The sequence below is a fragment of the Schistocerca americana genome, chromosome 2 (genome assembly GCF_021461395.2).
Source record: "Schistocerca americana isolate TAMUIC-IGC-003095 chromosome 2, iqSchAmer2.1, whole genome shotgun sequence".
Classification (NCBI taxonomy): Eukaryota; Metazoa; Arthropoda; class Insecta; order Orthoptera; family Acrididae; genus Schistocerca; species Schistocerca americana.
In genome coordinates this window covers 1,021,513,393-1,021,535,228 of record NC_060120.1, presented here as the reverse complement: position 1 = coordinate 1,021,535,228, position 21,836 = coordinate 1,021,513,393, and the positions used below count along the sequence as shown (strand labels likewise).

General features: G+C 47.2%; 1 protein-coding gene, 1 non-coding gene and 1 pseudogene across 2 annotated transcripts in view; 1 reads left to right on the top strand and 2 right to left on the bottom strand.

Annotated features, from left to right (window-relative positions):
- Positions 1-21,033, bottom strand: part of LOC124595491 (lysozyme 2-like) — a 115,603-nt gene extending 94,570 nt beyond the window's left edge. The window contains exon 1 of the mRNA XM_047134254.1: positions 20,921-21,033. Coding sequence (XP_046990210.1) covers positions 20,921-21,002 — 82 coding nt within the window. The 5' untranslated portion in view covers positions 21,003-21,033. The remainder of the gene's footprint in view (positions 1-20,920) is intronic.
- LOC124597405 lies at positions 13,819-13,936 on the bottom strand (annotated as a pseudogene).
- On the top strand, positions 16,799-16,882 carry Trnas-gga. The gene is given in 2 exon segments: positions 16,799-16,838; positions 16,848-16,882. It is a non-coding gene; the product is annotated as a tRNA-Ser (tRNA).
- Positions 21,034-21,836: the final 803 nt, after the last annotated feature.

Below are 21,836 nucleotides of genomic sequence, written 5' to 3'. Positions count from 1 at the left end.
TCTTAGCATCAACTGACGCTGACGCCTAGTCAACAGCGCCTCAAGCGAACAAATGTACAACTAAATGAAACTTTATAGCTCCCTTAATTCGCAGACAGATAGTGCATAGCTCTGCCTTTTGTCGTTGCAGAGTTTTAAATTCCTAAAGTTGTGGTATTCTTTTTGAATCACCCTGTATTATAGTGGCTACCCGGGATATTTTGATACCGCAGTGCATAGAGAAGTCTTGAGGTCGCATTTATCGAACGGTGTATCTGCTGATGATTATGTCGATTGCATACTTATGTGAATTTGCGTTCCGCGCCAGCCTCAAACAGGAGCAACTCCAAGCGTACTGGAGTGACCTGGTGAGTGCGATAACATATGTTATTACTGTACGGAATGCAAATTAAACGCTGGCGATAACTGACTCGAGTTGTCGCTTGTCTGGTGACGTCAAGGATGGCAACTGTCGTTTAGATAGCTTCACTGGAATTCAACGCTTAGCTGTGGTTTGCTTTAGTTGTCCGTCCGGCCCGATTGCGATGAAAATAATTCACTTTCTTCTCACTTGCTTTTTAGGGTTACGTACCTCAATCTGTGAAAACCTTTGTCGTCTGTCTGTCTTTCTGTCCGACTCTCCAAAACCCGTTTTCTCAGGAAAGAGTAGGCATATCAAGTTGAAATTTATGTCGCTTATTAAAGTCTACGGTCTCTTAGCGATGTAAAAAAAAATTAAGTGTCTTAGTCAATGAAATAAAAACACACGGCGATTTATGTCACATAATTTGATGCTCGCACACACACTCGTCGAAACCTATAAGGTACTTCCCGTTGACTTAGAACCATGAAATTTGCCAAGAAGCAGTGTCTCACGGTACAACCAAAGGAAAAAATCCGAAAACGGTTAATTTGTAATTACACTACTGGCCATTAAAATTACTACACCACGAAGATGACGTGCTACAGACGCGAAATTTAACCGACAGGAAGATGATGCTGGGATATGCAAATGATTAGCTTTTCAAAGCATTCACACAAGGCTGGCGCCGGTGGCTGCACCTACAACGTGCTGACATGAGGAAAGTTTCCAACCGATTTCTCATACACAAACAGCAGTTGACCGGCGTTGCCTGGTGGAACGTTGTCGTGATGCCTCGTGTAAGGAGGAGAAATGCGTACCATCACGTTTCCGACTTTGATAAAGGTCGGATTGTAGCCTACCGCGATTGCGGTTTATCGTATCGTGACATTGCTGCTCGCGTTGGTCGATATCCAATGACTGTTAGCAGAATATGGAATCGGTGGGTTCAGGAGGGTAATACGGAACGCCGTGCTAGATCCCAACGGCCTCGTATCACTAGCAGTCGAGATGACAGGCATCATATCGGCATGGCTGTAACGGATCGTGCAGCCACGTCTCGATCCCAGTGCCAACAGAGGGGGACGTTTGAAAGACAACAACCATCTGCACGAACTGTTCGACGACGTTTGCAGCAGCATGGACTATCAGTTCGGAGACCATGGCTGCGGTTACCCTTGACGCTGCATCGCGGACAGGATGGTGTACTCAACGACGAACCTGGGTGCACGATTGGCAAAACGTCATTTACAGCATCATGAGGATCGCATCCGTGTTTGGCGACATCGCGGTGAATGCACATTGGAAGCGTGTATTCGTCATCGTCATACTGGCGTATCACCCGGCGTCACGGTATGGGGTGCCATTGGTTACACGTCTCGGTCACCTCTTGTTCGCATTGACGGCACTTTGAACAGTGGACGTTACATTTCAGATGTGTTACGACCCGTGGCTCTACCCTTCATTCGATCCCTGCGAAACCCTACATTTCAGCAGGATAATGCACGACCGCATGTTGCAGGTCCTGCACGGGCCTTTCTGGATACGGAAAATGTTCGACTGCTGCCCTGTCCAGCACATTCTCCAGATCTCTCACGAATTGAAAACGTCTGGTCATGGTGGCCGAGCAACTGGCTCGTGACAATACGGCAGTCACTACTCTTGATGAACTGTGGTATCGTGTTGAAGCTGCTTGGGCAGCTGTGCCTGTACACGCCATCCAAGCTCTGTTTGACTCAATGCCCAGGCGTATCAAGGCCGTTATAACGGTCAGAGATGGTGGTTCTGGGTACTGATTTCTCAGGAGCTATGCACCCAAACTGCGTGAAAATGTAACGACTTGTCAGTTCTAGTATAACATATTTGTCCAATGAATACCCGTTTATCATCTACACTTCTTCCTGGTGTAGCAATTTTAGTGGGCAGCAGTGTATCTTCACACGAAAAAAATGTTGCCAGTTGTTATCAGACTGTGTGTCACTCCGCCCGTCTGTTAACACCACTTTCTCTCAGGAACAGTTAGACGCATCAAGCTGAAATTAAAGTTACATACTAAGGTCTGTGGTCCCTTGGCAGTAAAGTAACGTTAGATTCTAAGTCAATGAAATCAAAAAATGCGACGAGTTATCTCACGTATTTTGATACTCGCAAACTCACTCATCAAAATCTGTAGAGTATTTCTCGTAGGCGTAGAATTATGAAATTTCGCAAAACGCAAGGAACTGCAGTACAACCAAAGGCAAAAGTCCGGAAACTGTAAATCTGTAATTATATCAAACGGAAAAAAGTTTTTGTACTTTTGCTATCTTACTCTCTGCCTCTTGGTCCGTCTGTTAAGACGACTTTTTATCAGTAACGGGTACACATAGCGCTTTGAAATTTATGGCTCTAATGGCTCTGAGCACTATGGGACTTAACTTCTGAGGTCATCAGTCCCCTAGAACGTAGAACTACTTAAACCTTACTAACTTAAGGACATCACACACATCCATGCCCGAGGCAGGATTCGAACCTGCGACCGTAGCGGTCGCGCGGTTCCAGACTGTAGCGCCTAGAACCGCTCGGCCACCCCGGCCGGCCTTGAAATTTATGCCGCATAGTAAGAGCTAAGGGTCCTTAGCGGTGTAATAAATATAAGCTTCTAAGTCAATGCAGCCAAAAGCTACGGTCATATCTGCAAACTCAATCAACACCTATGGGTACTTCCCCTTGGCCTAGAATTATTAAATTTGGTAATTAGCATTGTTTCACAGTACGAGTAAAGGAACAAATCACAAAAGTATTAATTTGTAATTGAATCTTACGGAAAAATATTCTTTTATCATTTATCATCCGACGTCAAACTTGAAATAAGAACTCTCTCGAATGTCTTGGGATCCCTGGGACAGATATTTTGGCAGTATAATACAGGCCAAGAAAGGTCGCGATTCTAGATTCCCAGAATGGATGAACTGTCTATATACATAATCATGTTCGTACAGAACCTTCATTGTGCGAGTCCTACTTGCAACTGGCCATTTTCTTTTTTTACTGTTGTTGTTTCAATCTTCCAATGCCACCAATAGTTAACCGGCCTTAGAAAGCAACAAGAGCAGTGAGTCGTGGCGGGTTTATTGAGCTGTATGACGCGACGAAAGTGAAAGGCAGAGAGAGGTATTTCTGCTTGCGATGGAGAGTAAACGGAAGCGGATGTGATAGCCGCGGCTGGCCGCCTGCATGGAGATGAAAGTGCCGCAGCTCATCCGAACAATGCTTAAGTGGTCTGACAGACACGGAAGTCATTTTGTGACAACAGACTACACATCTAAAAAGCAGTGGTTCCGCACCGTGTATTCTAGACAGTCGGAGAGGGTGGTACCGCTTGTTGTCGAAAGTACAACTGTGAGGGGCATTAAGCGAAATTCGTGACTGGATTGACGATTTCTTGGCAGAGGGACGCAGCATGTTATCTTGGACAGAGGGTCATCGATAGATGCTCAAGTAGCTTCGGGTGCGCCTCAGGTGAAGCTGTTGGGACCCTTGTTGTTCATATCGTATATTAAAGACCTTCTACATCTACATCTACATCCATACTCCGCAAGCCACCCGACGGTGTGTGGCGGACGGCACTCTGAGTACCTCTATCGGTTCTCCCTTCTGTTCCAGTCTCGTATTGTTCGTGGAAAGAAAGATTTGAGGTATGCCTCCGTGTGGGCTCTAATCTCTCCGATTTTATCCTCATGGTCTCTTCGCGAGATATACGTAGGAGGGAGCAATATACTGCTTGACTCCTCGGTGAAGGTATGTTCTCGAAACTTAAACAAAAGCCCGCACCGAGCTACTGAGCGTCTCTCCTGCAAAGTCTTCCACTGGGGTTTATCTATCATCTCCGTAACGCTTTCGCGATGACTAAATGATCCTGTAACGAAGCGCGCTGCTCTCCGTTGGATCTTCTCTATCTCTTCTATCAACCCTATCTGGTACGGATCCCATAGTGGTGAGCAATATTGAAGCAGTGGGCGAACAAGCGTACTGTAACTGACTTCCTTTGTTTTCGGATTGCATTTCCTTAGGATTCTTCAAATGAATCTCATTCTGCCATCTGCTTTACCGACGATCAACTTTATATGATCATTCCATTTTAAATCAGTCCTAATGCGTACTCCCAGATAATTTATGGAATTAACTGCTTCCAGTTGCTGACCTGCTATATTGTAGCTAAATGATAAAGGATCTTTCTTTCTATGTATTCGCAGCACATTACACTTATCTACATTAAGATTCAATTGCGGTCAATATTAATAACAACACCAGACTTCTTATATAAAAGAGAAATGTACGGAAGAAAAACTGCTCAAATATTCGGTCGGTTCTTGATGAGATTTCAAAGCGCTGCAGAGATTAGCAATTTGCTTTAAAAGTTCAAAAATGCAAAATTGTACACGTACGTAGTATGCTGTAGCTGCAATGTCAATGGATCACAGTTAAGATTCAAGCAACTCATATAAATATCTCTGTACAACAATTCGTAGAGATATGAAATAAAATGATCACATATGCTCAGTCGTAGGTAAAGCAGATGGCAGGCCTTGGTTCATTGGTAGGACATCAGAACAACGCAGTAAGACTGCAGAGTAGAATGTATATACACTCCTGGAAATGGAAAAAAGAACACATTGACACCGGTGTGTCAGACCCACCATACTTGCTCCGGACACTGCGAGAGGGCTGTACAAGCAATTATCACACGCACGGCACAGCGGACACACCAGGAACCGCGGTGTTGGCCGTCGAATGGCGCTAGCTGCGCAGAATTTGTGCACCGCCGCCGTCAGTGTCAGCCAGTTTGCCGTGGCATACGGAGCTCCATCGCAGTCTTTAACACTGTTAGCATGCCGCGACAGCGTGGACGTGAACCGTATGTGCAGTTGACGGACTTTGAGCGAGGGCGTATAGTGGGCATGCGGGAGGCCGGGTGGACGTACCGCCGAATTGCTCAACACGTGGGGCGTGAGGTCTCCACAGTACATCGATGTTGTCGCCAGTGGTCGGCGGAAGGTGCACGTGCCCGTCGACCTGGGACCGGACCGCAGCGACGCACGGATGCACGCCAAGACCGTAGGATCCTACGCAGTGCCGTAGGGGACCGCACCGCCACTTCCCAGCAAATTAGGGACACTGTTGCTCCTGGGGTATCGGCGAGGACCATTCGCAACCGTCTCCATGAAGCTGGGCTACGGTCCCGCACACCGTTAGGCCGTCTTCCGCTCACGCCCCAACATCGTGCAGCCCGCCTCCAGTGGTGTCGCGACAGGCGTGAATGGAGGGACGAATGGAGACGTGTCGTCTTCAGCGATGAGAGTCGCTTCTGCCTTGGTGCCAATGATGGTCGTATGCGTGTTTGGCGCCGTGCAGGTGAGCGCCACAATAAGGACTGCATACGACCGAGGCACACAGGGCCAACACCCGGCATCATGGTGTGGGGAGCGATCTCCTACACTGGCCGTACACCACTGCTGATCGTCGAGGGGACACTGAATAGTGCACGGTACATCCAAACCGTCATCGAACCCATCGTTCTACCATTCCTAGACCGGCAAGGGAACTTGCTGTTCCAACAGGACAATGCACGTCCGCATGTATCCCGTGCCACCCAACGTGCTCTAGAGAGTGTAAGTCAACTACCCTGGCCAGCAAGATCTCCGGATCTGTCCCCCATTGAACATGTTTGGGACTGGATGAAGCGTCGTCTCACGCGGTCTGCACGTCCAGCACGAACGCTGGTCCAACTGAGGCGCCAGGTGGAAATGGCATGGCAAGCCGTTCCACAGGACTACATCCAGCATCTCTACGATCGTCTCCATGGGAGAATAGCACCCTGCATTGCTGCGAAAGATGGATATACACTGTACTAGTGCCGACATTGTGCATGCTCTGTTGCCTGTGTCTATGTGCCTGTGGTTCTGTCAGTGTGATCATGTGATGTATCTGATCCCAGGAATGTGTCAATAAAGTTTCCCCTTCCTGGGACAATGAATTCACGGTGTTCTTATTTCAATTTCCAGGAGTGTAAAACACTTGTGCGACTCATCTTAGAATGTTATACAAATGTGTTGGACTCGTACCAGATATGATTAATTGGGGATACAGAAAATATAGTGCTGTGTTGTCCGACCAAGGCACAGCCAGGACAAAAGCACGACAGGAACAAAGATGCGAGTTGGTGAGAGTGCCATACAGACTCGGCACTAGCACGAGTTCCACCAGCGCCACGGGCAGCGCTGAGGATTAAGATATCGACTTCACCTCAGCCAATTGCCGGCCGAGTACAATCCGCCAACCACCGGACGACAGCAGACAGAAGCCTACTCGGAAGGTAGAAGAGCAGCTCTCGACCACTTGGTTACAGATCATGGTCCAGCGCTGATGTGGACAGAGAACGTCGTATAGTGAACTCTTAGAAGTGAACAGGCAGTTCTTGTAAATTGCATTTCGTATGTACTGTGAAGTTTGCGTACAATTATTTGCACCTAGCGATTGAGGGCCTTTTTTGTGTTACTTATACAGGGTGAAGCGAAATTCGCGCACTCGCGCTTCGCAGCGCGACCCCTCACACGCCGGCGATAAAAAAAATGTGTCTCGCAAAATTTCGTCTGGCGAGTGCATCCAGCCGAAAAAGAACGTTAAAGAGTGGCAATATGGTAACACTGTAACCACATGTATCGTAACTTGTCAGAAAAATTTTAGTTTCGCTGTGGAGTTGGTGCAGAAGATACAGTTTTGGGTTAGTACGCAGGAGGTCGTGGGTTCGATCCTGCGTTGGGGTGCATTTTTTTAATTTGCTAATTTCATTCTGACATTTCATACTATAATATACGCCGTTTCTTACCTCACATGTATCCTAAATTTACAACATTTTGTAACTCTGAACATAACAAATACGTGGTTAGACAAATAAGAAATAGACAGCTGAAGCAAATGACCTGTCATAGGACAGAATAACTACAAAAACAATATCAATTTCGAGGTACTAAAGATGCGCCTGTTCCACGTAATGCGCATTACCGCTCTGACAGATATTGTTCTGCATGATTCATACCGGCATCGCTAGTTGTGAAATGTTCTGTTTCGAATTACACTCTGTCCCTAATGGTAATACACGTGATGTTTCCACAATCCCATCGATAGAATAATAATAATAATAATAATAATGCAGTGAAATCCATACTAGACAGCATGTGGTTACCATAATCAGTGTTGAAAGGCATGGGAGCAAGGTGATAACACATACAAATAGTAACCGAGTTTGGACATTATTCGCAAAGCCCATTGGTAGTCCTATTGATAAAATAAGACCCTAACGAAATGTATGGACTTGAACGAGGCAAGAATAATAGTTGCTACTAATCGTATCTATTGGATAAGATAACTGTGAAATTCCATGACATGAAAAGGGCTTCTTTCAAAGCTGACTAATCTTCCATTTCTACGATTGTAGTATGTAAGTCCAAGTGTTTTCTAGAGGCTCCACCGCAATCGCTGTTGACTATTAAAAGGTGCCAGATACCGTACCACCTGCACTGCATTTACCGAATAAAAAACATAGGCCTCAACTCAGGATCGAATCATCGACCTGCTGCATGCTAACCCAAAACTCTATCCTCTGCACCAAATGTATAGTTTGCTGCGTTTTGTCTGGGCGGTCGCCACAAGACATTCCTTCAAGGTGATCTTTGATTCCTTTACTCAGTGTTTTGTCACAGAGGGCAAGCAGCCCTCTCAGCGAACGCGCTGAGCTACCGTGCCGGCTACTGGACAGCACAAGGGCTGTGTGCAGGCAGAGGTAATTCGCATACATATGCTTACAGTGTTGCCAGATTGCCACTCTTTAACGTCCATTTTCTGCCGGATGCACTCGCCAGACGAAATTTTGTGACAGACTTTTTTTTATAGCTGGGATGTGAGGAGTTGCGCTGCGAAGCCCGAGTGCGCGAATTTCGCTTCACCCCGTATATTATATGCAGTATTGCAGACTTAATTATTGGACAAGTCACAAAGATAAGTAAACCTTTTTAATTCATTCGTGTGACTTTGTTACTAACTCGTTGGAGTGTTGTAGAACCTTCGTTCTCCTGTCCTGTTACCTCATCCCCTGGGGCACAGCTGTGTAACAGGGCCAGGGAGAAACTCTCTTAGCGGTGTACTGCAATAGTGACGAGGCCTTTATAAAACTGGCGACGAGGGTTTGCGAAATATACAAAGGATAGCACAAATGGTCACAGGTTTATCTGACCCATAGGAGGTCGTCACAGAGATGCTGAAGAAACTGAACTGGCAGGTATTTAAAGTTAGACATGACCTATCCTAACAAGCCTACTTACAATTTTTCAAGTACAAACTTTAAGCTATAAAACTAGGAATATACAGGATGAGCACAAAGTATTGCCCTGATTATAACAATTCATTACAGAATAACCGTTTGACATAATAAGTTACATTTGATGCCGTTACATAGGTTAGTTTCACTAGTTTTTTTATAAGACCACTTACGTTAGTAAACCTCAACGTGTGCTCCCTTGGTAGCTCGGAGAATGTCGCGGCGGTATTCCAGTTCCCGCCAGGTGTTTCGTAACACGTTTTCTGTCACAGTACCCACAGTAGCTTGTATCCTAGCCTTCAGTTCGTCGACATCAGCAACTGGTGTGACGAAGACTCTGTCCTTGATGTAGCGCCAGAAAAAAAGTCAAGGGGCGTAATGACTAGAGAGCGGGGTGCCAGGGTGTTGGACCGTTCCTTCCAATCCACCGATCCGGAAATGTTTCATTCAGGAAATCACGCACTATCAAAACCCAGTGGGAGGGGGGGGGGTGCTCCATCTTGCTGGAAAATTATGGTTGATATTCTTCTAACTGTGGGGCTTTGATAGTGCGTGTTATATACTATGACAGTAAAATACCCCTAGCACTCCTATCGCTGAGGGCTTGGTATGAAAAGGAGTGACATAAAAGCAAAAATTACGAACGCCCGGAGCAATTTCAACCAGATTTGGTACATACAGATTATTCGTGTAAAAACTCTGTGGGATTAAGATATCGCTATACCGTTGGAGGTAGGGATGACGATGAGAAGGGGTAGCATTTAATGCACAAAAATTATCGGCATTTGTTCACGTAATTGTGTCTGCTTTGTATATTTGTATCTACTAAGAAAGGAAAAAGAGGCATTGTAAAGCAGGGTGGGCATAGCATGTAACTATGTAAAATGCTCTAATAGCTGCCTCCCGGTGACAAAAGTGCAGAATGATTTTTTCCACCGTGTACAAACTCTACGGACTGATCGATGAGAGGATACGGAACAAAAAATTTCTAATAAACTTATGTCAGGAAATGCATGGTTTCCATGCTAGACATAATTTATTCAATCGTATATTGTTACAGAGGCTGCTGTCTAATATGCGCTGTATCATGCAGTCTCAGTTACAGCATGTGGTGAAAATGGTTCCCATGTGCCTCAACGCTTCCGTGTAAGCGCCGTAATATGTTCTGTCTCACACGTTCACATCGGCCAGGCTGCATCCGAACAGTTTCAGCACGAATACGCTGCTCCAGTGTCTCCACATCTGGAATGGGCGCTGCATACACGATACTTTCGAGATGGCCCCATAGACAGAAATCGCATGGGTTGAGAACCGGTGAACGAGCAGGCCATGCATCTGGACGATCTCACCCTATCCATCAACCAGGGAAGACACAATTGAGATGCCTCCGATCCTAACGGCGAAGTGGGCTGGAGCAGCATCATGTAGCAGCCACGTAACCCTTCGAATCGTCAGTGGCACTTCTTCCAGCAGGGGACGCTAAATCACCCGCAAGAAAAGCCGATAGTTCCGGCCTGTTAGGCGACGTGGAAGGAAGACTGGTCCCAAAATACGGTCGCCAATTATCCCGGCACATACGTCCCGGCTGCATCGATGCTGTTGACTCGCTGTCCCCATACCGTGGGAGTTCTGCTTAGTATCCCACAGAAGACTGTTACGGAATTGGAAGGTACCACTCCGCGTAAAGGAGGCCTCGTTTGTAAATACACTCCTGGAAATGGAAAAAAGAACACATTGACACCGGTGTGTCAGACCCACCATACTTGCTCCGGACACTGCGAGAGGGCTGTACAAGCAATGATCACACGCACGGCACAGCGGACACACGAGGAACCGCGGTGTTGGCCGTCGAATGGCGCTAGCTGCGCAGCATTTGTGCACCGCCGCCGTCAGTGTCAGCCAGTTTGCCGTGGCATACGGAGCTCCATCGCTGTCTTTAACACTGGTAGCATGCCGCGACAGCGTGGACGTGAACCGTATGTGCAGTTGACGGACTTTGAGCGAGGGCGTATAGTGGGCATGCGGGAGGCCGGGTGGACGTACCGCCGAATTGCTCAACACGTGGGGCGTGAGGTCTCCACAGTACATCGATGTTGTCGCCAGTGGTCGGCGGAAGGTGCACGTGCCCGTCGACCTGGGACCGGACCGCAGCGACGCACGGATGCACGCCAAGACCGTAGGATCCTACGCAGTGCCGTAGGGGACCGCACCGCCACTTCCCAGCAAATTAGGGACACTGTTGCTCCTGGGGTATCGGCGAGGACCATTCGCAACCGTCTCCATGAAGCTGGGCTACGGTCCCGCACACCGTTAGGCCGTCTTCCGCTCACGCCCCAACATCGTGCAGCCCGCCTCCAGTGGTGTCGCGACAGGCGTGAATGGAGGGACGAATGGAGACGCGTCGTCTTCAGCGATGAGAGTCGCTTCTGCCTTGGTGCCAATGATGGTCGTATGCGTGTTTGGCGCCGTGCAGGTGAGCGCCACAATCAGGACTGCATACGACCGAGGCACACAGGGCCAACACCCGGCATCATGGTGTGGGGAGCGATCTCCTACACTGGCCGTACACCACGGGTGATCGTCGAGGGGACACTGAATAGTGCACGGTACATCCAAACCGTCATCGAACCCATCGTTCTACCATACCTAGACCGCCAAGGGAACTTGCTGTTCCAACAGGACAATGCACGTCCGCATGTATCCCGTGCCACCCAACGTGCTCTAGAAGATGTAAGTCAACTACCCTGGCCAGCAAGATCTCCGGATCTGTCCCCCATTGAGCATGTTTGGGACTGGATGAAGCGTCGTCTCACGCGGTCTGCACGTCCAGCACGAACGCTGGTCCAACTGAGGCGCCAGGTGGAAATGGCATGGCAAGCCGTTCCACAGGACTACATCCAGCATCTCTACGATCGTCTCCATGGGAGAATAGCAGCCTGCATTGCTGCGAAAGGTGGATATACACTGTACTAGTGCCAACATTGTGCATGCTCTGTTGCCTGTGTCTATGTGCCTGTGGTTCTGTCAGTGTGATCATGTGATGTATCTGATCCCAGGAATGTGTCAATAAAGTTTCCCCTTCCTGGGACAATGAATTCACGTTCTTATTTCAATTTCCAGGAGTGTAGGACGGATAACACAAGTCCTGGAATCGCGATTGTCTTGTGAAGAAACCAGTGACAAAACTGCTCCGCCGGCCGGAGTGGCCGAGCGGTTCTAGGAGCTACAGTCTGGAACCGCGCGACCGCTACGGTCGCAGGTTCGAATCCTGCCTCGGCCATGGATGTGTGTGATGTCCTTAGGTTAGTTAGGTTTAAGTAGTTCTAAGTTCTAGGGGACTGATGACCTCAGAAGTTAAGTCCCATAGTGCTCAGAGCCATTTGAACCATTTTATACTCTCTCCGATCAATCCCTAGAGTTTGTACACGGTGGAAAAAATCACCCTGTATAATACCCTCTCTCCATTCTTTCTCTCCTTTTCTTATTCACTCCCTCGCTCGGCAATACAACTGCGACCCAGCCGCTGGCGTCTGCGTATTCGCGACACGTTCTCGTTGAGATCATGGCCTTGGCTGCCTGTCAGTGGCGCGTCTCTGAACGCAGTCGTTGTATAGACCGTCTCATACCAGGCCACCAGCGCTGCTGCATTAAAACTAAGTCAGCTGACGTAATCGACAGCCGGATATAGCGCTAGAGGTGGCTTGTAAATCTGTGCTCGTGGGCTGAAAAACTGGAGTTCAGCGTGTTGATAATTTCGTGAAGGGCAACAAAAATCTGTTGTTCCTAAAAACAGCGATGCCATGGCCATCATGATTGAATCGGCACGATTGTGACTTACAAAGAGTTAGACCCATCTTTGGCTATATCAAGATTGCAGTACATTCGCTCCATAAAAAAATTAGCTGTGAAAATGTTTTGTTCCGAATTTCGAACAATTTCACCGAGGTTCAAAAACACGTCCCTGTGATTTGGGATAAGGAAATGCTCAACACAATCAACCGAGGAAATGCAAAATCTGCATTATTATCGTAAACAGGACAAGAAAAATTGGGTGTATTCTTAAGAGCCGCAAACCAGGCAGCCACTAACTGTCTGGATGTCCCAAGACGCAAAGAAACAAACAAGAGTCGTTCGTTCGTAAAGCACTAAAAAGAAGTAAGATCGCTTGTTTCTTTGTTTACAGTAGACGTGTCATGACCATAGCTTTAGTGTAGCACTCACCAAACTTTTTTACTCAACAAACAATACTGACTTTGTGGGGCGTCATTTGTACCAATCATATTATTATTAGTTGGTAACCTACATAAATCAGTAAACTGGCACCATTTGGAATACTTCGCGTCGGCTTTTCTAAGTTTCAGATTGTTGTCACCAACAGCTATCCTGAAGTTGTGACACTGAAACTGCCCGACGAAGTGTTGTTGTGTAGTCCGTGTGAGCGGGCGATCAACTGATTAATAACAGTAATTGCACTTAAATTTAAATGAACTATGCAACATGAGGCATGATCACAAATGCTTAGTACAAGTTTTATAAGTCATTTTTCTTCTACCGTTTGTGTTGTAATACAACGACCTTAATTTAATTACGTATTCCCTGCTACAGATACACTGATCAGCCAAAACATTATGAACACCAACCTACTATCGATATAAACCGTCCCAAGTACACTGATCAGCGCCGGCCGCTGTGACCGAGCGGTTCTAGACGCTTCAGTCAGGAACCGCGCGACTGCTACGGTCGCAGGTTCGAATCCTGCCTCGGGCATGGATATGTGTGATGTCCTTAGGTTAGTTAGGTTTAACTAGTTCTAGGTTCTAGGGGACTGATGACCTCAGAAGTTAAGTCCCATAGTGCTTGGAGTCATTTGAACCATACACTGATCGGCCAAAACATGATGACCACCGACGTAAACTCATCCCAAACAGGCCATGAAGGCCCAAAGATACCGACCGGCTGCCGTGTCATCCTCAGACCACAGGCGTCACTGGATGCGGATATGGAGGGGCATGTGGTCAGCATACCGCTCTACCGGCCGTATGTCAGTTTCCGAGACCGGAGCCGCCACTCCTCAATGAAGGAGCTCCTCAGTTTGCCTCACAAGGGCTGAGTGCAGCCCGCTTGCCAACAGCGCTCGGCAGACCGGATGGTCACCTATCCAAGTGCTAGCCCAGCCCGACAGCGCTTAACTTCGGTGATCTGACGGGAACCGGTGTTACCACTGCGGTAAGGCCGTTGGCCACACCACCGAACGCTAAGGTATAAAACCGCCCAGGCGATACCAGCGTCACCTGGCAAGGAATGACTGCAACTCAGACACACGCTCGACGCATGCAGTATCAGTCAGTCAATGGGGGAGGCGCGCGATCTATCTTGGTATCGCTGAGGGTAGATAGTGATGGCGCGGAGGATCGGCACGAGCATTTTGGAAACTGCACGACTTGTCGGGTGTTCGAGGAGTGCTGTGGTGAGTGTCTTCAACACGTAGCGAAACCAAGGTGAAACCAAGTCCAGGCGTCGTGTTTGGTTGAGCGGCCGCGCCTCATTACGGGTGTCGGACGTCGTAAGCTGGGCAGACTGGTGAAACAGAACAGGCGGCGAACTGTGGTGGAACTAACATCAGACTTCAACGCTGGCCAGAGTACAAGTATGTCGCAACACACAGTGCCCCGAACACACCTAACGACGGGCCTCCGCAACGCCCATGTATGAGCCAATGTTATCAACACGACATCGGCAGCTGCAGCTGAAACGGACTTGTGGCCATCGGTACTGGACACTGGCACTGTGGCGGAGCGTTGCATCGCCTAATGAATCCTGATACCCTTCTTCATCATGCCGGTGGAAGAGCGCGAATCCTCGTCTTCCAGGGGAATAGCTCCTTGACACCTGCATTGCGGGACGGGGGTAAGCTAGCGGCGGCTCCGTTATGTTCTGGGGAACAACGTGGGCATCCCTAGGTCCAGTGGACCTCATACAACGCACCATGACGACCAAGGTGTATCGCACACTGTTTGCAGACCACATACAGCGCTTCATTACGATCATGTTTCCCGACGGCAGTGACATTTTTCAGCAAGATAACGAGCCATGTCACTAGGCCAGCAGTTGACGGAGTGTTTCGAGGAATATAGTGGTGAGCTCCAATTGATGTGATGCCCCCCCCCCCCCCCCTAACTCGCCAGATCTGAACCCGGTCGAACACGTACGGGGTGTGATTGAATGTGGCTTCAGAGCATATCGCCCCCCTCGCCGGAATTTACGGGACTTAGGTGACATGTGTGCAGATGTGGTGCCAACTACCTCCAGCGACCTACCAAGGCCTCATTGCTTCCATGCTACCACGCGTCGCCGCTGTTATCCGTGCCAGAGGTGGACGCACCGGCTATTGGACAGGTGGTCATAACGTTTTGGACGATTAGTGTATGTACCGCATGTGGGGATAACCGTCTCTAAAACGCACTTTCATGAATCTGTGTTACTTCCGTGTCAAAATTTATACCATGTCAACATATCGGTACTAGTAGCGTACGCCCGTGACTTGTCAGTACAGGGAGACAAACAATACATTCCCTAATCAAAATATCCACGGGCATGCTGCCGGTCTATAGTGTCCAACGGGCACAATATTTCGGCGATCATACAAGTCGCCATCATCAGGTGAACTGACGGACCGAGCTCCTGTGAACGTGCCGGCACGGAGATCCGTACGCTATGGCTGTTCCCTCTGAGCAGCCATAGCGTACGTATCTCCGTGGCGGCACGTTCACAGGACCTCGGTCCGTCAGTTCACCTGATGATGGCGACTTGTATGATCGCCGAAATATTGTGCCCGTTGGACACTATAGACCGGCAGCATGCCCGTGGATATTTTGATTATCAAATACGCCGGGAGAAACTTAAGAATCACACAATACATTCCCTGCCCTCACATCTTGTAACCCCGCAGTGGCCGTGCTACGTACCACCTTCCACCCCTGAGGTAAGCGGCCTACGTCCGATTTCACAAACATTACACATGCGGCCCGCGAGGCGCGTTTTGACGACCATTGCTTTAGTGGACCGACGAACAGATAATGTTGAATGGTATACAACAATTTCTTTCTACATCTACATATATACTCCGCTAGCCACCAAGCGGTGTGTGGCGGAGGGCACAATTCGCGCCAAAGTCATATTTCCCCCTCTCTGTTCCACTCGCGGATCGCGCGAGGGAAGAACGACTGTCTGAACGCCTCAGTACGAGCTTTTATTTCCCTTATCTTTGAATGGTGATCATTGCGCGATTTGAAAGTTGGTGGTAATAATATATGCTCTACATCCTGGGTGAAGATCGGATTTCGGAATTTAGTGAGCAGCCCCTTCTGTTTAGCGCGCCGTCTATCTTCAAGTGTCTCCCACTTCAAACTTACTATGAGATTTGTAACGCTCTCGCGATGGCTAAATGTAGCAGTCACGAATCTCGCCGCTTTTCTTTGGACCTTCTCAATCTCTTGACTGAGACCCAACTGATAAGGGTCGCATACAGACAAACAATACTCTAAGACTGGACGAACTAACGTATTGTAAGCTATTTCCTTTGTTGAAGGACTGCATCGCTTTAAGATTCTACCAATAAACCGCAATCTAGAGTTCGCCTTGCCCGTTACTTGTGTAATCAGATCATTCTATTTGAGATCATTTCGAATAGTGACACCCAGATACTTGACTGACGTTACCCCTTCCAAAGACTGATCATTTATTTTATACTCATACATTAATGGGGATTTTCGCCTTGTTATACGCAGTAGGTTGCACTTACAAATATTGAGAGATAACTGCCAGTCGTTACACCACGCATTTATTTTCTGTAAATCCTCATTGAGTTGTTCGCAACTTTCGTGTGGTACTACTTTCCTGTAGACTATAGCATCATCGGCAAACAGTCTCAGGCCGCTGTCAATACCATCAACCAGATCGTTTATGTAAATCGTAAAAAGCAGAGGACCTATTACGCTGCCCTGGGGCACACCTGAAGTTACTCTTGTTTCTGTTGAAGTTACCCCGTTCAGGTCGACATACTGCTCCCTGTCTGTTAGAAAACTTTCTATCCAACCGCGCCGGCCCGAGTGGCCGAGCGGTTCTAGGCGCTACAGTCTGGAACCGCGCGACTGCTGCGGTCGCAGGTTCGAATCCTGCCTCGGGCATGGATGTGTGTGATGTCCTTAGGTTAGTTAGGTTTAAGTAGTTTTAAGTTCTAGGGGACTGATGACCACAGCAGTTAAGTCCCTTAGTGCTCAGAGCCAACTATCCAACCGCATATCTTATTGAATAGACCGTAAGCGCGCACTTTTTGTAGCAAGCGACAGTGTGGAACGGAGTCGAACGCCTTTCGAAAGTCGAGAAATATGGCATCAACCTGGGAGTCGGTATCTAGAGCCTGTTGTATATCATGCACAAAGAGGGCCAGCTGTGTCTCGCATGACCGCTGTTCCCTAAAACCGTGCTGACTTCTGCAGATGAGCTTCTCAGAGTCTAGAAAGGCCATTATGTCTGAACACAAAATATGTTCCATGATTCTACAACAAATCGATGTCAGTGAAATTGGCCGGTAATTATGTGCATCCGATTTTCTACCTTTTTTATAGATTGCTATGACCTGGGCCTTCTTCCAGTCCCGTGGAACTTTCCGCCATTCCAATCATCTCTGATAGATGACGGATAAGAATGGTGATATATTTGTAGCATAGTCAACATAAAATCTTACGGGGATACCGTCTGGACCAGATGCCTTTCTGGCGTCTAAGGATCTTAGCTGTTTTACAATCCCAGATGCACTAAACACTACGTCAGCCATCCTTTCGTTTGTTCGATAATTGAAAGGGGGAATGGTGCTGCAGTCCTCTATCGTAAACGAGTTTTTAAAAGTTAGGTTTAGAATTTCGGCCTTCTGTTTATCATCATCAGTTACATTACCTGTACTGTCAGAAGGTACTGAATTATTTGTAGCGTTCATAGATTTTACGTACGACCAAAATTTTTTGGGGTTATTTTTATAATCTGCAGATAAAATATTGCTTTCAAATTCGTCAAAAGAGCCTCTCATTGTCCTTCTGACAGCTGCTTTCATTTCGCATAATTTCTGTTTGTCAGCGGGGCAGTGACTACGCTTAAAACGACTGTGCAAAATTCCCTGCTTTCTCAGCAACTTCCTAATATGTTTGTTGTACCAGAGTGGATCCTTTCCCTCCCCTATACTTTTGCTAGGCACATACTTCTCTAGCACATGGTGGACAGTATCTTTAAATTCCGACCAAAGATGCTCAATATCTTTGTGTCCCGCGGTGAATGCTTGTAGCTGCTGACTATGAAGATTTGCCTCAAGTCATCGCTGAAATCAGGAAACAATCTAAAGCGACGCACATTTTTCATCATAACAATGCCAGCTGTACCAAAGTGCCCCACACAGTTGCTTTCACAGTCATAAACGTCACACCTATTAGAATAGTCTAGGCTATTACGGCATAGTCGGATGAAAAACTTGTTGAAACCAAACGTTTCGTCCCATTCAAGCGGTGTTGTAGCCTTTTCGCAGGTCAGCTGCTAACTGAAGTAAAATTCCATTTCTGCGTGCTCCCGCGCAGAGGCAATTAAGTCCAATGTTTTGAGAACTCGAGCGCAATTGGCCACTGACGATCGCTGTCATCTGCTGTTGTTATCACCCCACGGTGGGGGTACTCCATTTTCAGCACCGAAATGCACATACCATTTAGTTTCACACCCTCCTACTTCCGATTAAAATTATTGGCATGTTTAGTAAATTTTACGGTCTCTCAGTATAGCTTTACATGGAATCCGCTTGTGGTTGCCAGTACCTGAGTCTTATCAAATTGAATCCACTTGTCTCCTGGCTGCAAAGCACATTTTGCAACAGATCATCCGCCAGTTTCTCTCTTTTTACAGTTGCCCCTGTTTTCTAATCGTTTTGCGACCGCTCTTTTAGCAGTACCAACATACACGTCCCCACAAGTACACGGTATGCTGCAAATTCCTACATCTTCCAGAGGGTTACAAGCACCCCTACCCCACTCTTGATGTTCCTGTATCTTCTGCGTAGATCCGCAGATAGCGGTGATATACTGTTTCGTTATCATTCCTGTGTTCATGAGCGACAGTGACAGACCTACCGTGAACCTGGCTGTACAAGATTCTACAATCAAATAAAATGTGTGAGCTCGCTTCTTACGCAGCCCGCACTTCAGGAGGAGGAAGAAAATCGTACCCAGCGAGACAGTAATAGGGAAGGGGCTTAAATTTACTACTCTTAGTGTCCCATTTCCTAATCTGATTATCTCAGAATCGTCTGGCTTAGGGTTCCGTACATCAAGCGTTAAAAACGGAACTCTATTAGGATCACTTTGTAGTCCACCCACCTGTCGGTTTGTCCGACTGTTAAAATCCGTTTTTCTCATGAACGGGTTGACGTATCAAGTTGAAATTTATGTCACGTACTAAGGCCTGCGGTCTCTTATCAGACTGCAAAAATGAAACTTATAGGTCAATGCAGTGAAAAGATATCGCTTTTTATGTCACATATTTTGGCAGCCTAGTCACAAAATCACCGTCAAAGCTCATAGGGATCTCCCACTGGCGTAAAACCATGAAATTTGACAAGAATCGAACTTTCGTAGTAATACCAAAGGAAAAAATTCTAAAACTGTAAATCTGGAGTTATATCACACGAAAAAATTATTTGTCATTTGATATCAGACGGTCCATCCGTCTGTTAAGACCCATTTTTATCAGGAACGGAAAGACATATCGAACTGAAATTCACATCACACAGCTGCTACGCCCTTGGTGGTGTAATAAATGTAGGCTTCTAAGGCAATGAAATCAAATGATACGGCCATTTGTATCACATGTTTTGATACTCGCAAACTCACTCATCAAAAGCTATAGGGCACTTTCCGTTGACCTAAAATCATGAAATTTGGCTGGAAACAAGGTCTCACAGGACAGATAGGGGGAAAAATCTGTAAATTGTTAATTTGTGATTATATCACACGACAAAAATACCGGGTGATAAAAAAGTCAGTATAAATTTGAAAACTAAATAAATCACGGAATAATGTAGATAGAGAGGTAGAAATTGACACACAGGCTTGGAATGACATGGGGTTTCATTAGAACCAAAAAAATTCAAACTTTCAAAAAATGTCTGACAGATGGCGCTTCATCTTTATCAGAATAGCAATAATTAGTATAACAAAGTAAGACAAAGCAAAGATGATGTTCTTTACAGGAAATGCTCGATATGTCCACCATCATTCCTCAACAATAGCTGTAGTCGAGGAATAATGTTGTGAACAGCACTGTAAAGCATGTCCGGAGTTATGGTGAGGCATTGGCGTCGGATGTTGTCTTTCAGCATCCCTAGAAATGTCGGTCGATAGCGATACACTTGCGACTTCAGGTAACCCCAAAGCTAATAATCGCACAGACTGAGGTCTGGGGACCTGGGAGGCCAAGCGTGACGAAAGTGGCGGCTGAGCACACGATCACCACCAAATGACGCGCGCAAGAGATCTATACTATCTAGCAATACTTTTTTTGTTGTTCTAATAAAACCCCATGTCATTCCAAGCATGTGTGTCAATTTTTACCTCTATATCTACATTATTCCGTGGTTTATTAAGTTTTCAAAATTATACTGACTTTTTGATCACCCAGTATATAAGTCTTAGAATCCCTGGGAGCAATGTCTTGTCAGTATCACTGTCGATAACAGGCAAAAATGGTCGACTTTTTCGTATATTCCGGAATGTATGAACTGTCTATATAGATATTTAAGTTTGTACAGAACTTTCAGTGTGCGAGTCCCAATCGCACCGGGAAACTTTTTATACTGATGCTTATTGTATAACATCTTCTCAAGATACCGTGCATTCCATTCAACTCCTGCTCCAAATCTGCAACGTCACAAACAGTAACCTTGCTCAGTATTTCTCACGAGCTCCTTCCCACCCCCCTCTGCCTCACGCCAAAATGGGTCACAACGTTGCGGTCGGAGCTAACTCTAAGTGCATCTAGCGGTGAGAAGCAGTCCTCGCACTACTTCGGTGACGTTGTCAGTGTATACTACAACAAGTTGCCGATTAACGTCCCGCTGGAATTTGGGAATCCCAAGCTTTCGCTGACTGCATCCGTCACTGTCGTCAGGGGCCGCGGCCGGCTGACTTTACCTGCGTACAGAGTGGCGGAAAGGCAGGCGACGCTGGCGGAGGCTGCGGCGGCGACGACGAGCAGCTGGAGGAGTGCCGACATGGCGGGCAGCGGCGGCGGGCGGCGTGCTGGAGGGACTGCACTGGCGCCCGGCGCGCTCGCTCGCCATTTATACGGCGCGTGGCGCTGCCACGGCACGCCCACTCCGCGGCTGGCCTTGCGGGGACGTGCGATGCCCCCAGCGGCGGATCCACGCTTACCTCCGACCTGGCTGCGTCATCACGCAGTTCCGCAAGCCCTTAAGGCCCTTTTACGAGAGCAGGTTTCTGGTCTCAATCGACTCCTTGTGGCAAGTGGACTACTGCAGCGCCCCTAGCGTTTTATTCCTGTCCTGAGCCTCTCCCCAGTCACAAGTGGTAGTTTTCGTCTGCACGTCAGCTATGGAATTGCGTGTGTTGTGAGAGCTGTCTGCTGTGCAGTTTCGCACCTGAAATTTTTCGGGGACCTTTTTTTTTTTTACGAAAACTTCGAATTATATTAACACCGGAAATTAGAAACATGAAAGAGGAAGCAAAACAAAATTCATAGTAGATGTCCTCAACACATGTCGTATGGTGAATTGAGAACAAAAAGATTAGGAAGTCTCGTCTCAAGATTTCAAAACAGTAATACGAGGGTTATTCCAAAAGTAAGGTCCGATCGGTCGCGAAATGGAAACGACTATGAAAATCCGATAAAGCTTTGCACAGATGTGTTGGGTAGTCTCTCTAGTATAACCCCAGTTAGCATCACGTCGCTCTTCTCATTTCTGAGCTCGCAGTGAGTGCGTAAAGATGTCTAGAAAATAGTGTCTGCCGCCAAGTGAGAAATTTCGCCTGAAGCTATGCAGCCAACATTACATAACTGTCGTGCTGTTTCGTCTTCACGACAATTCTC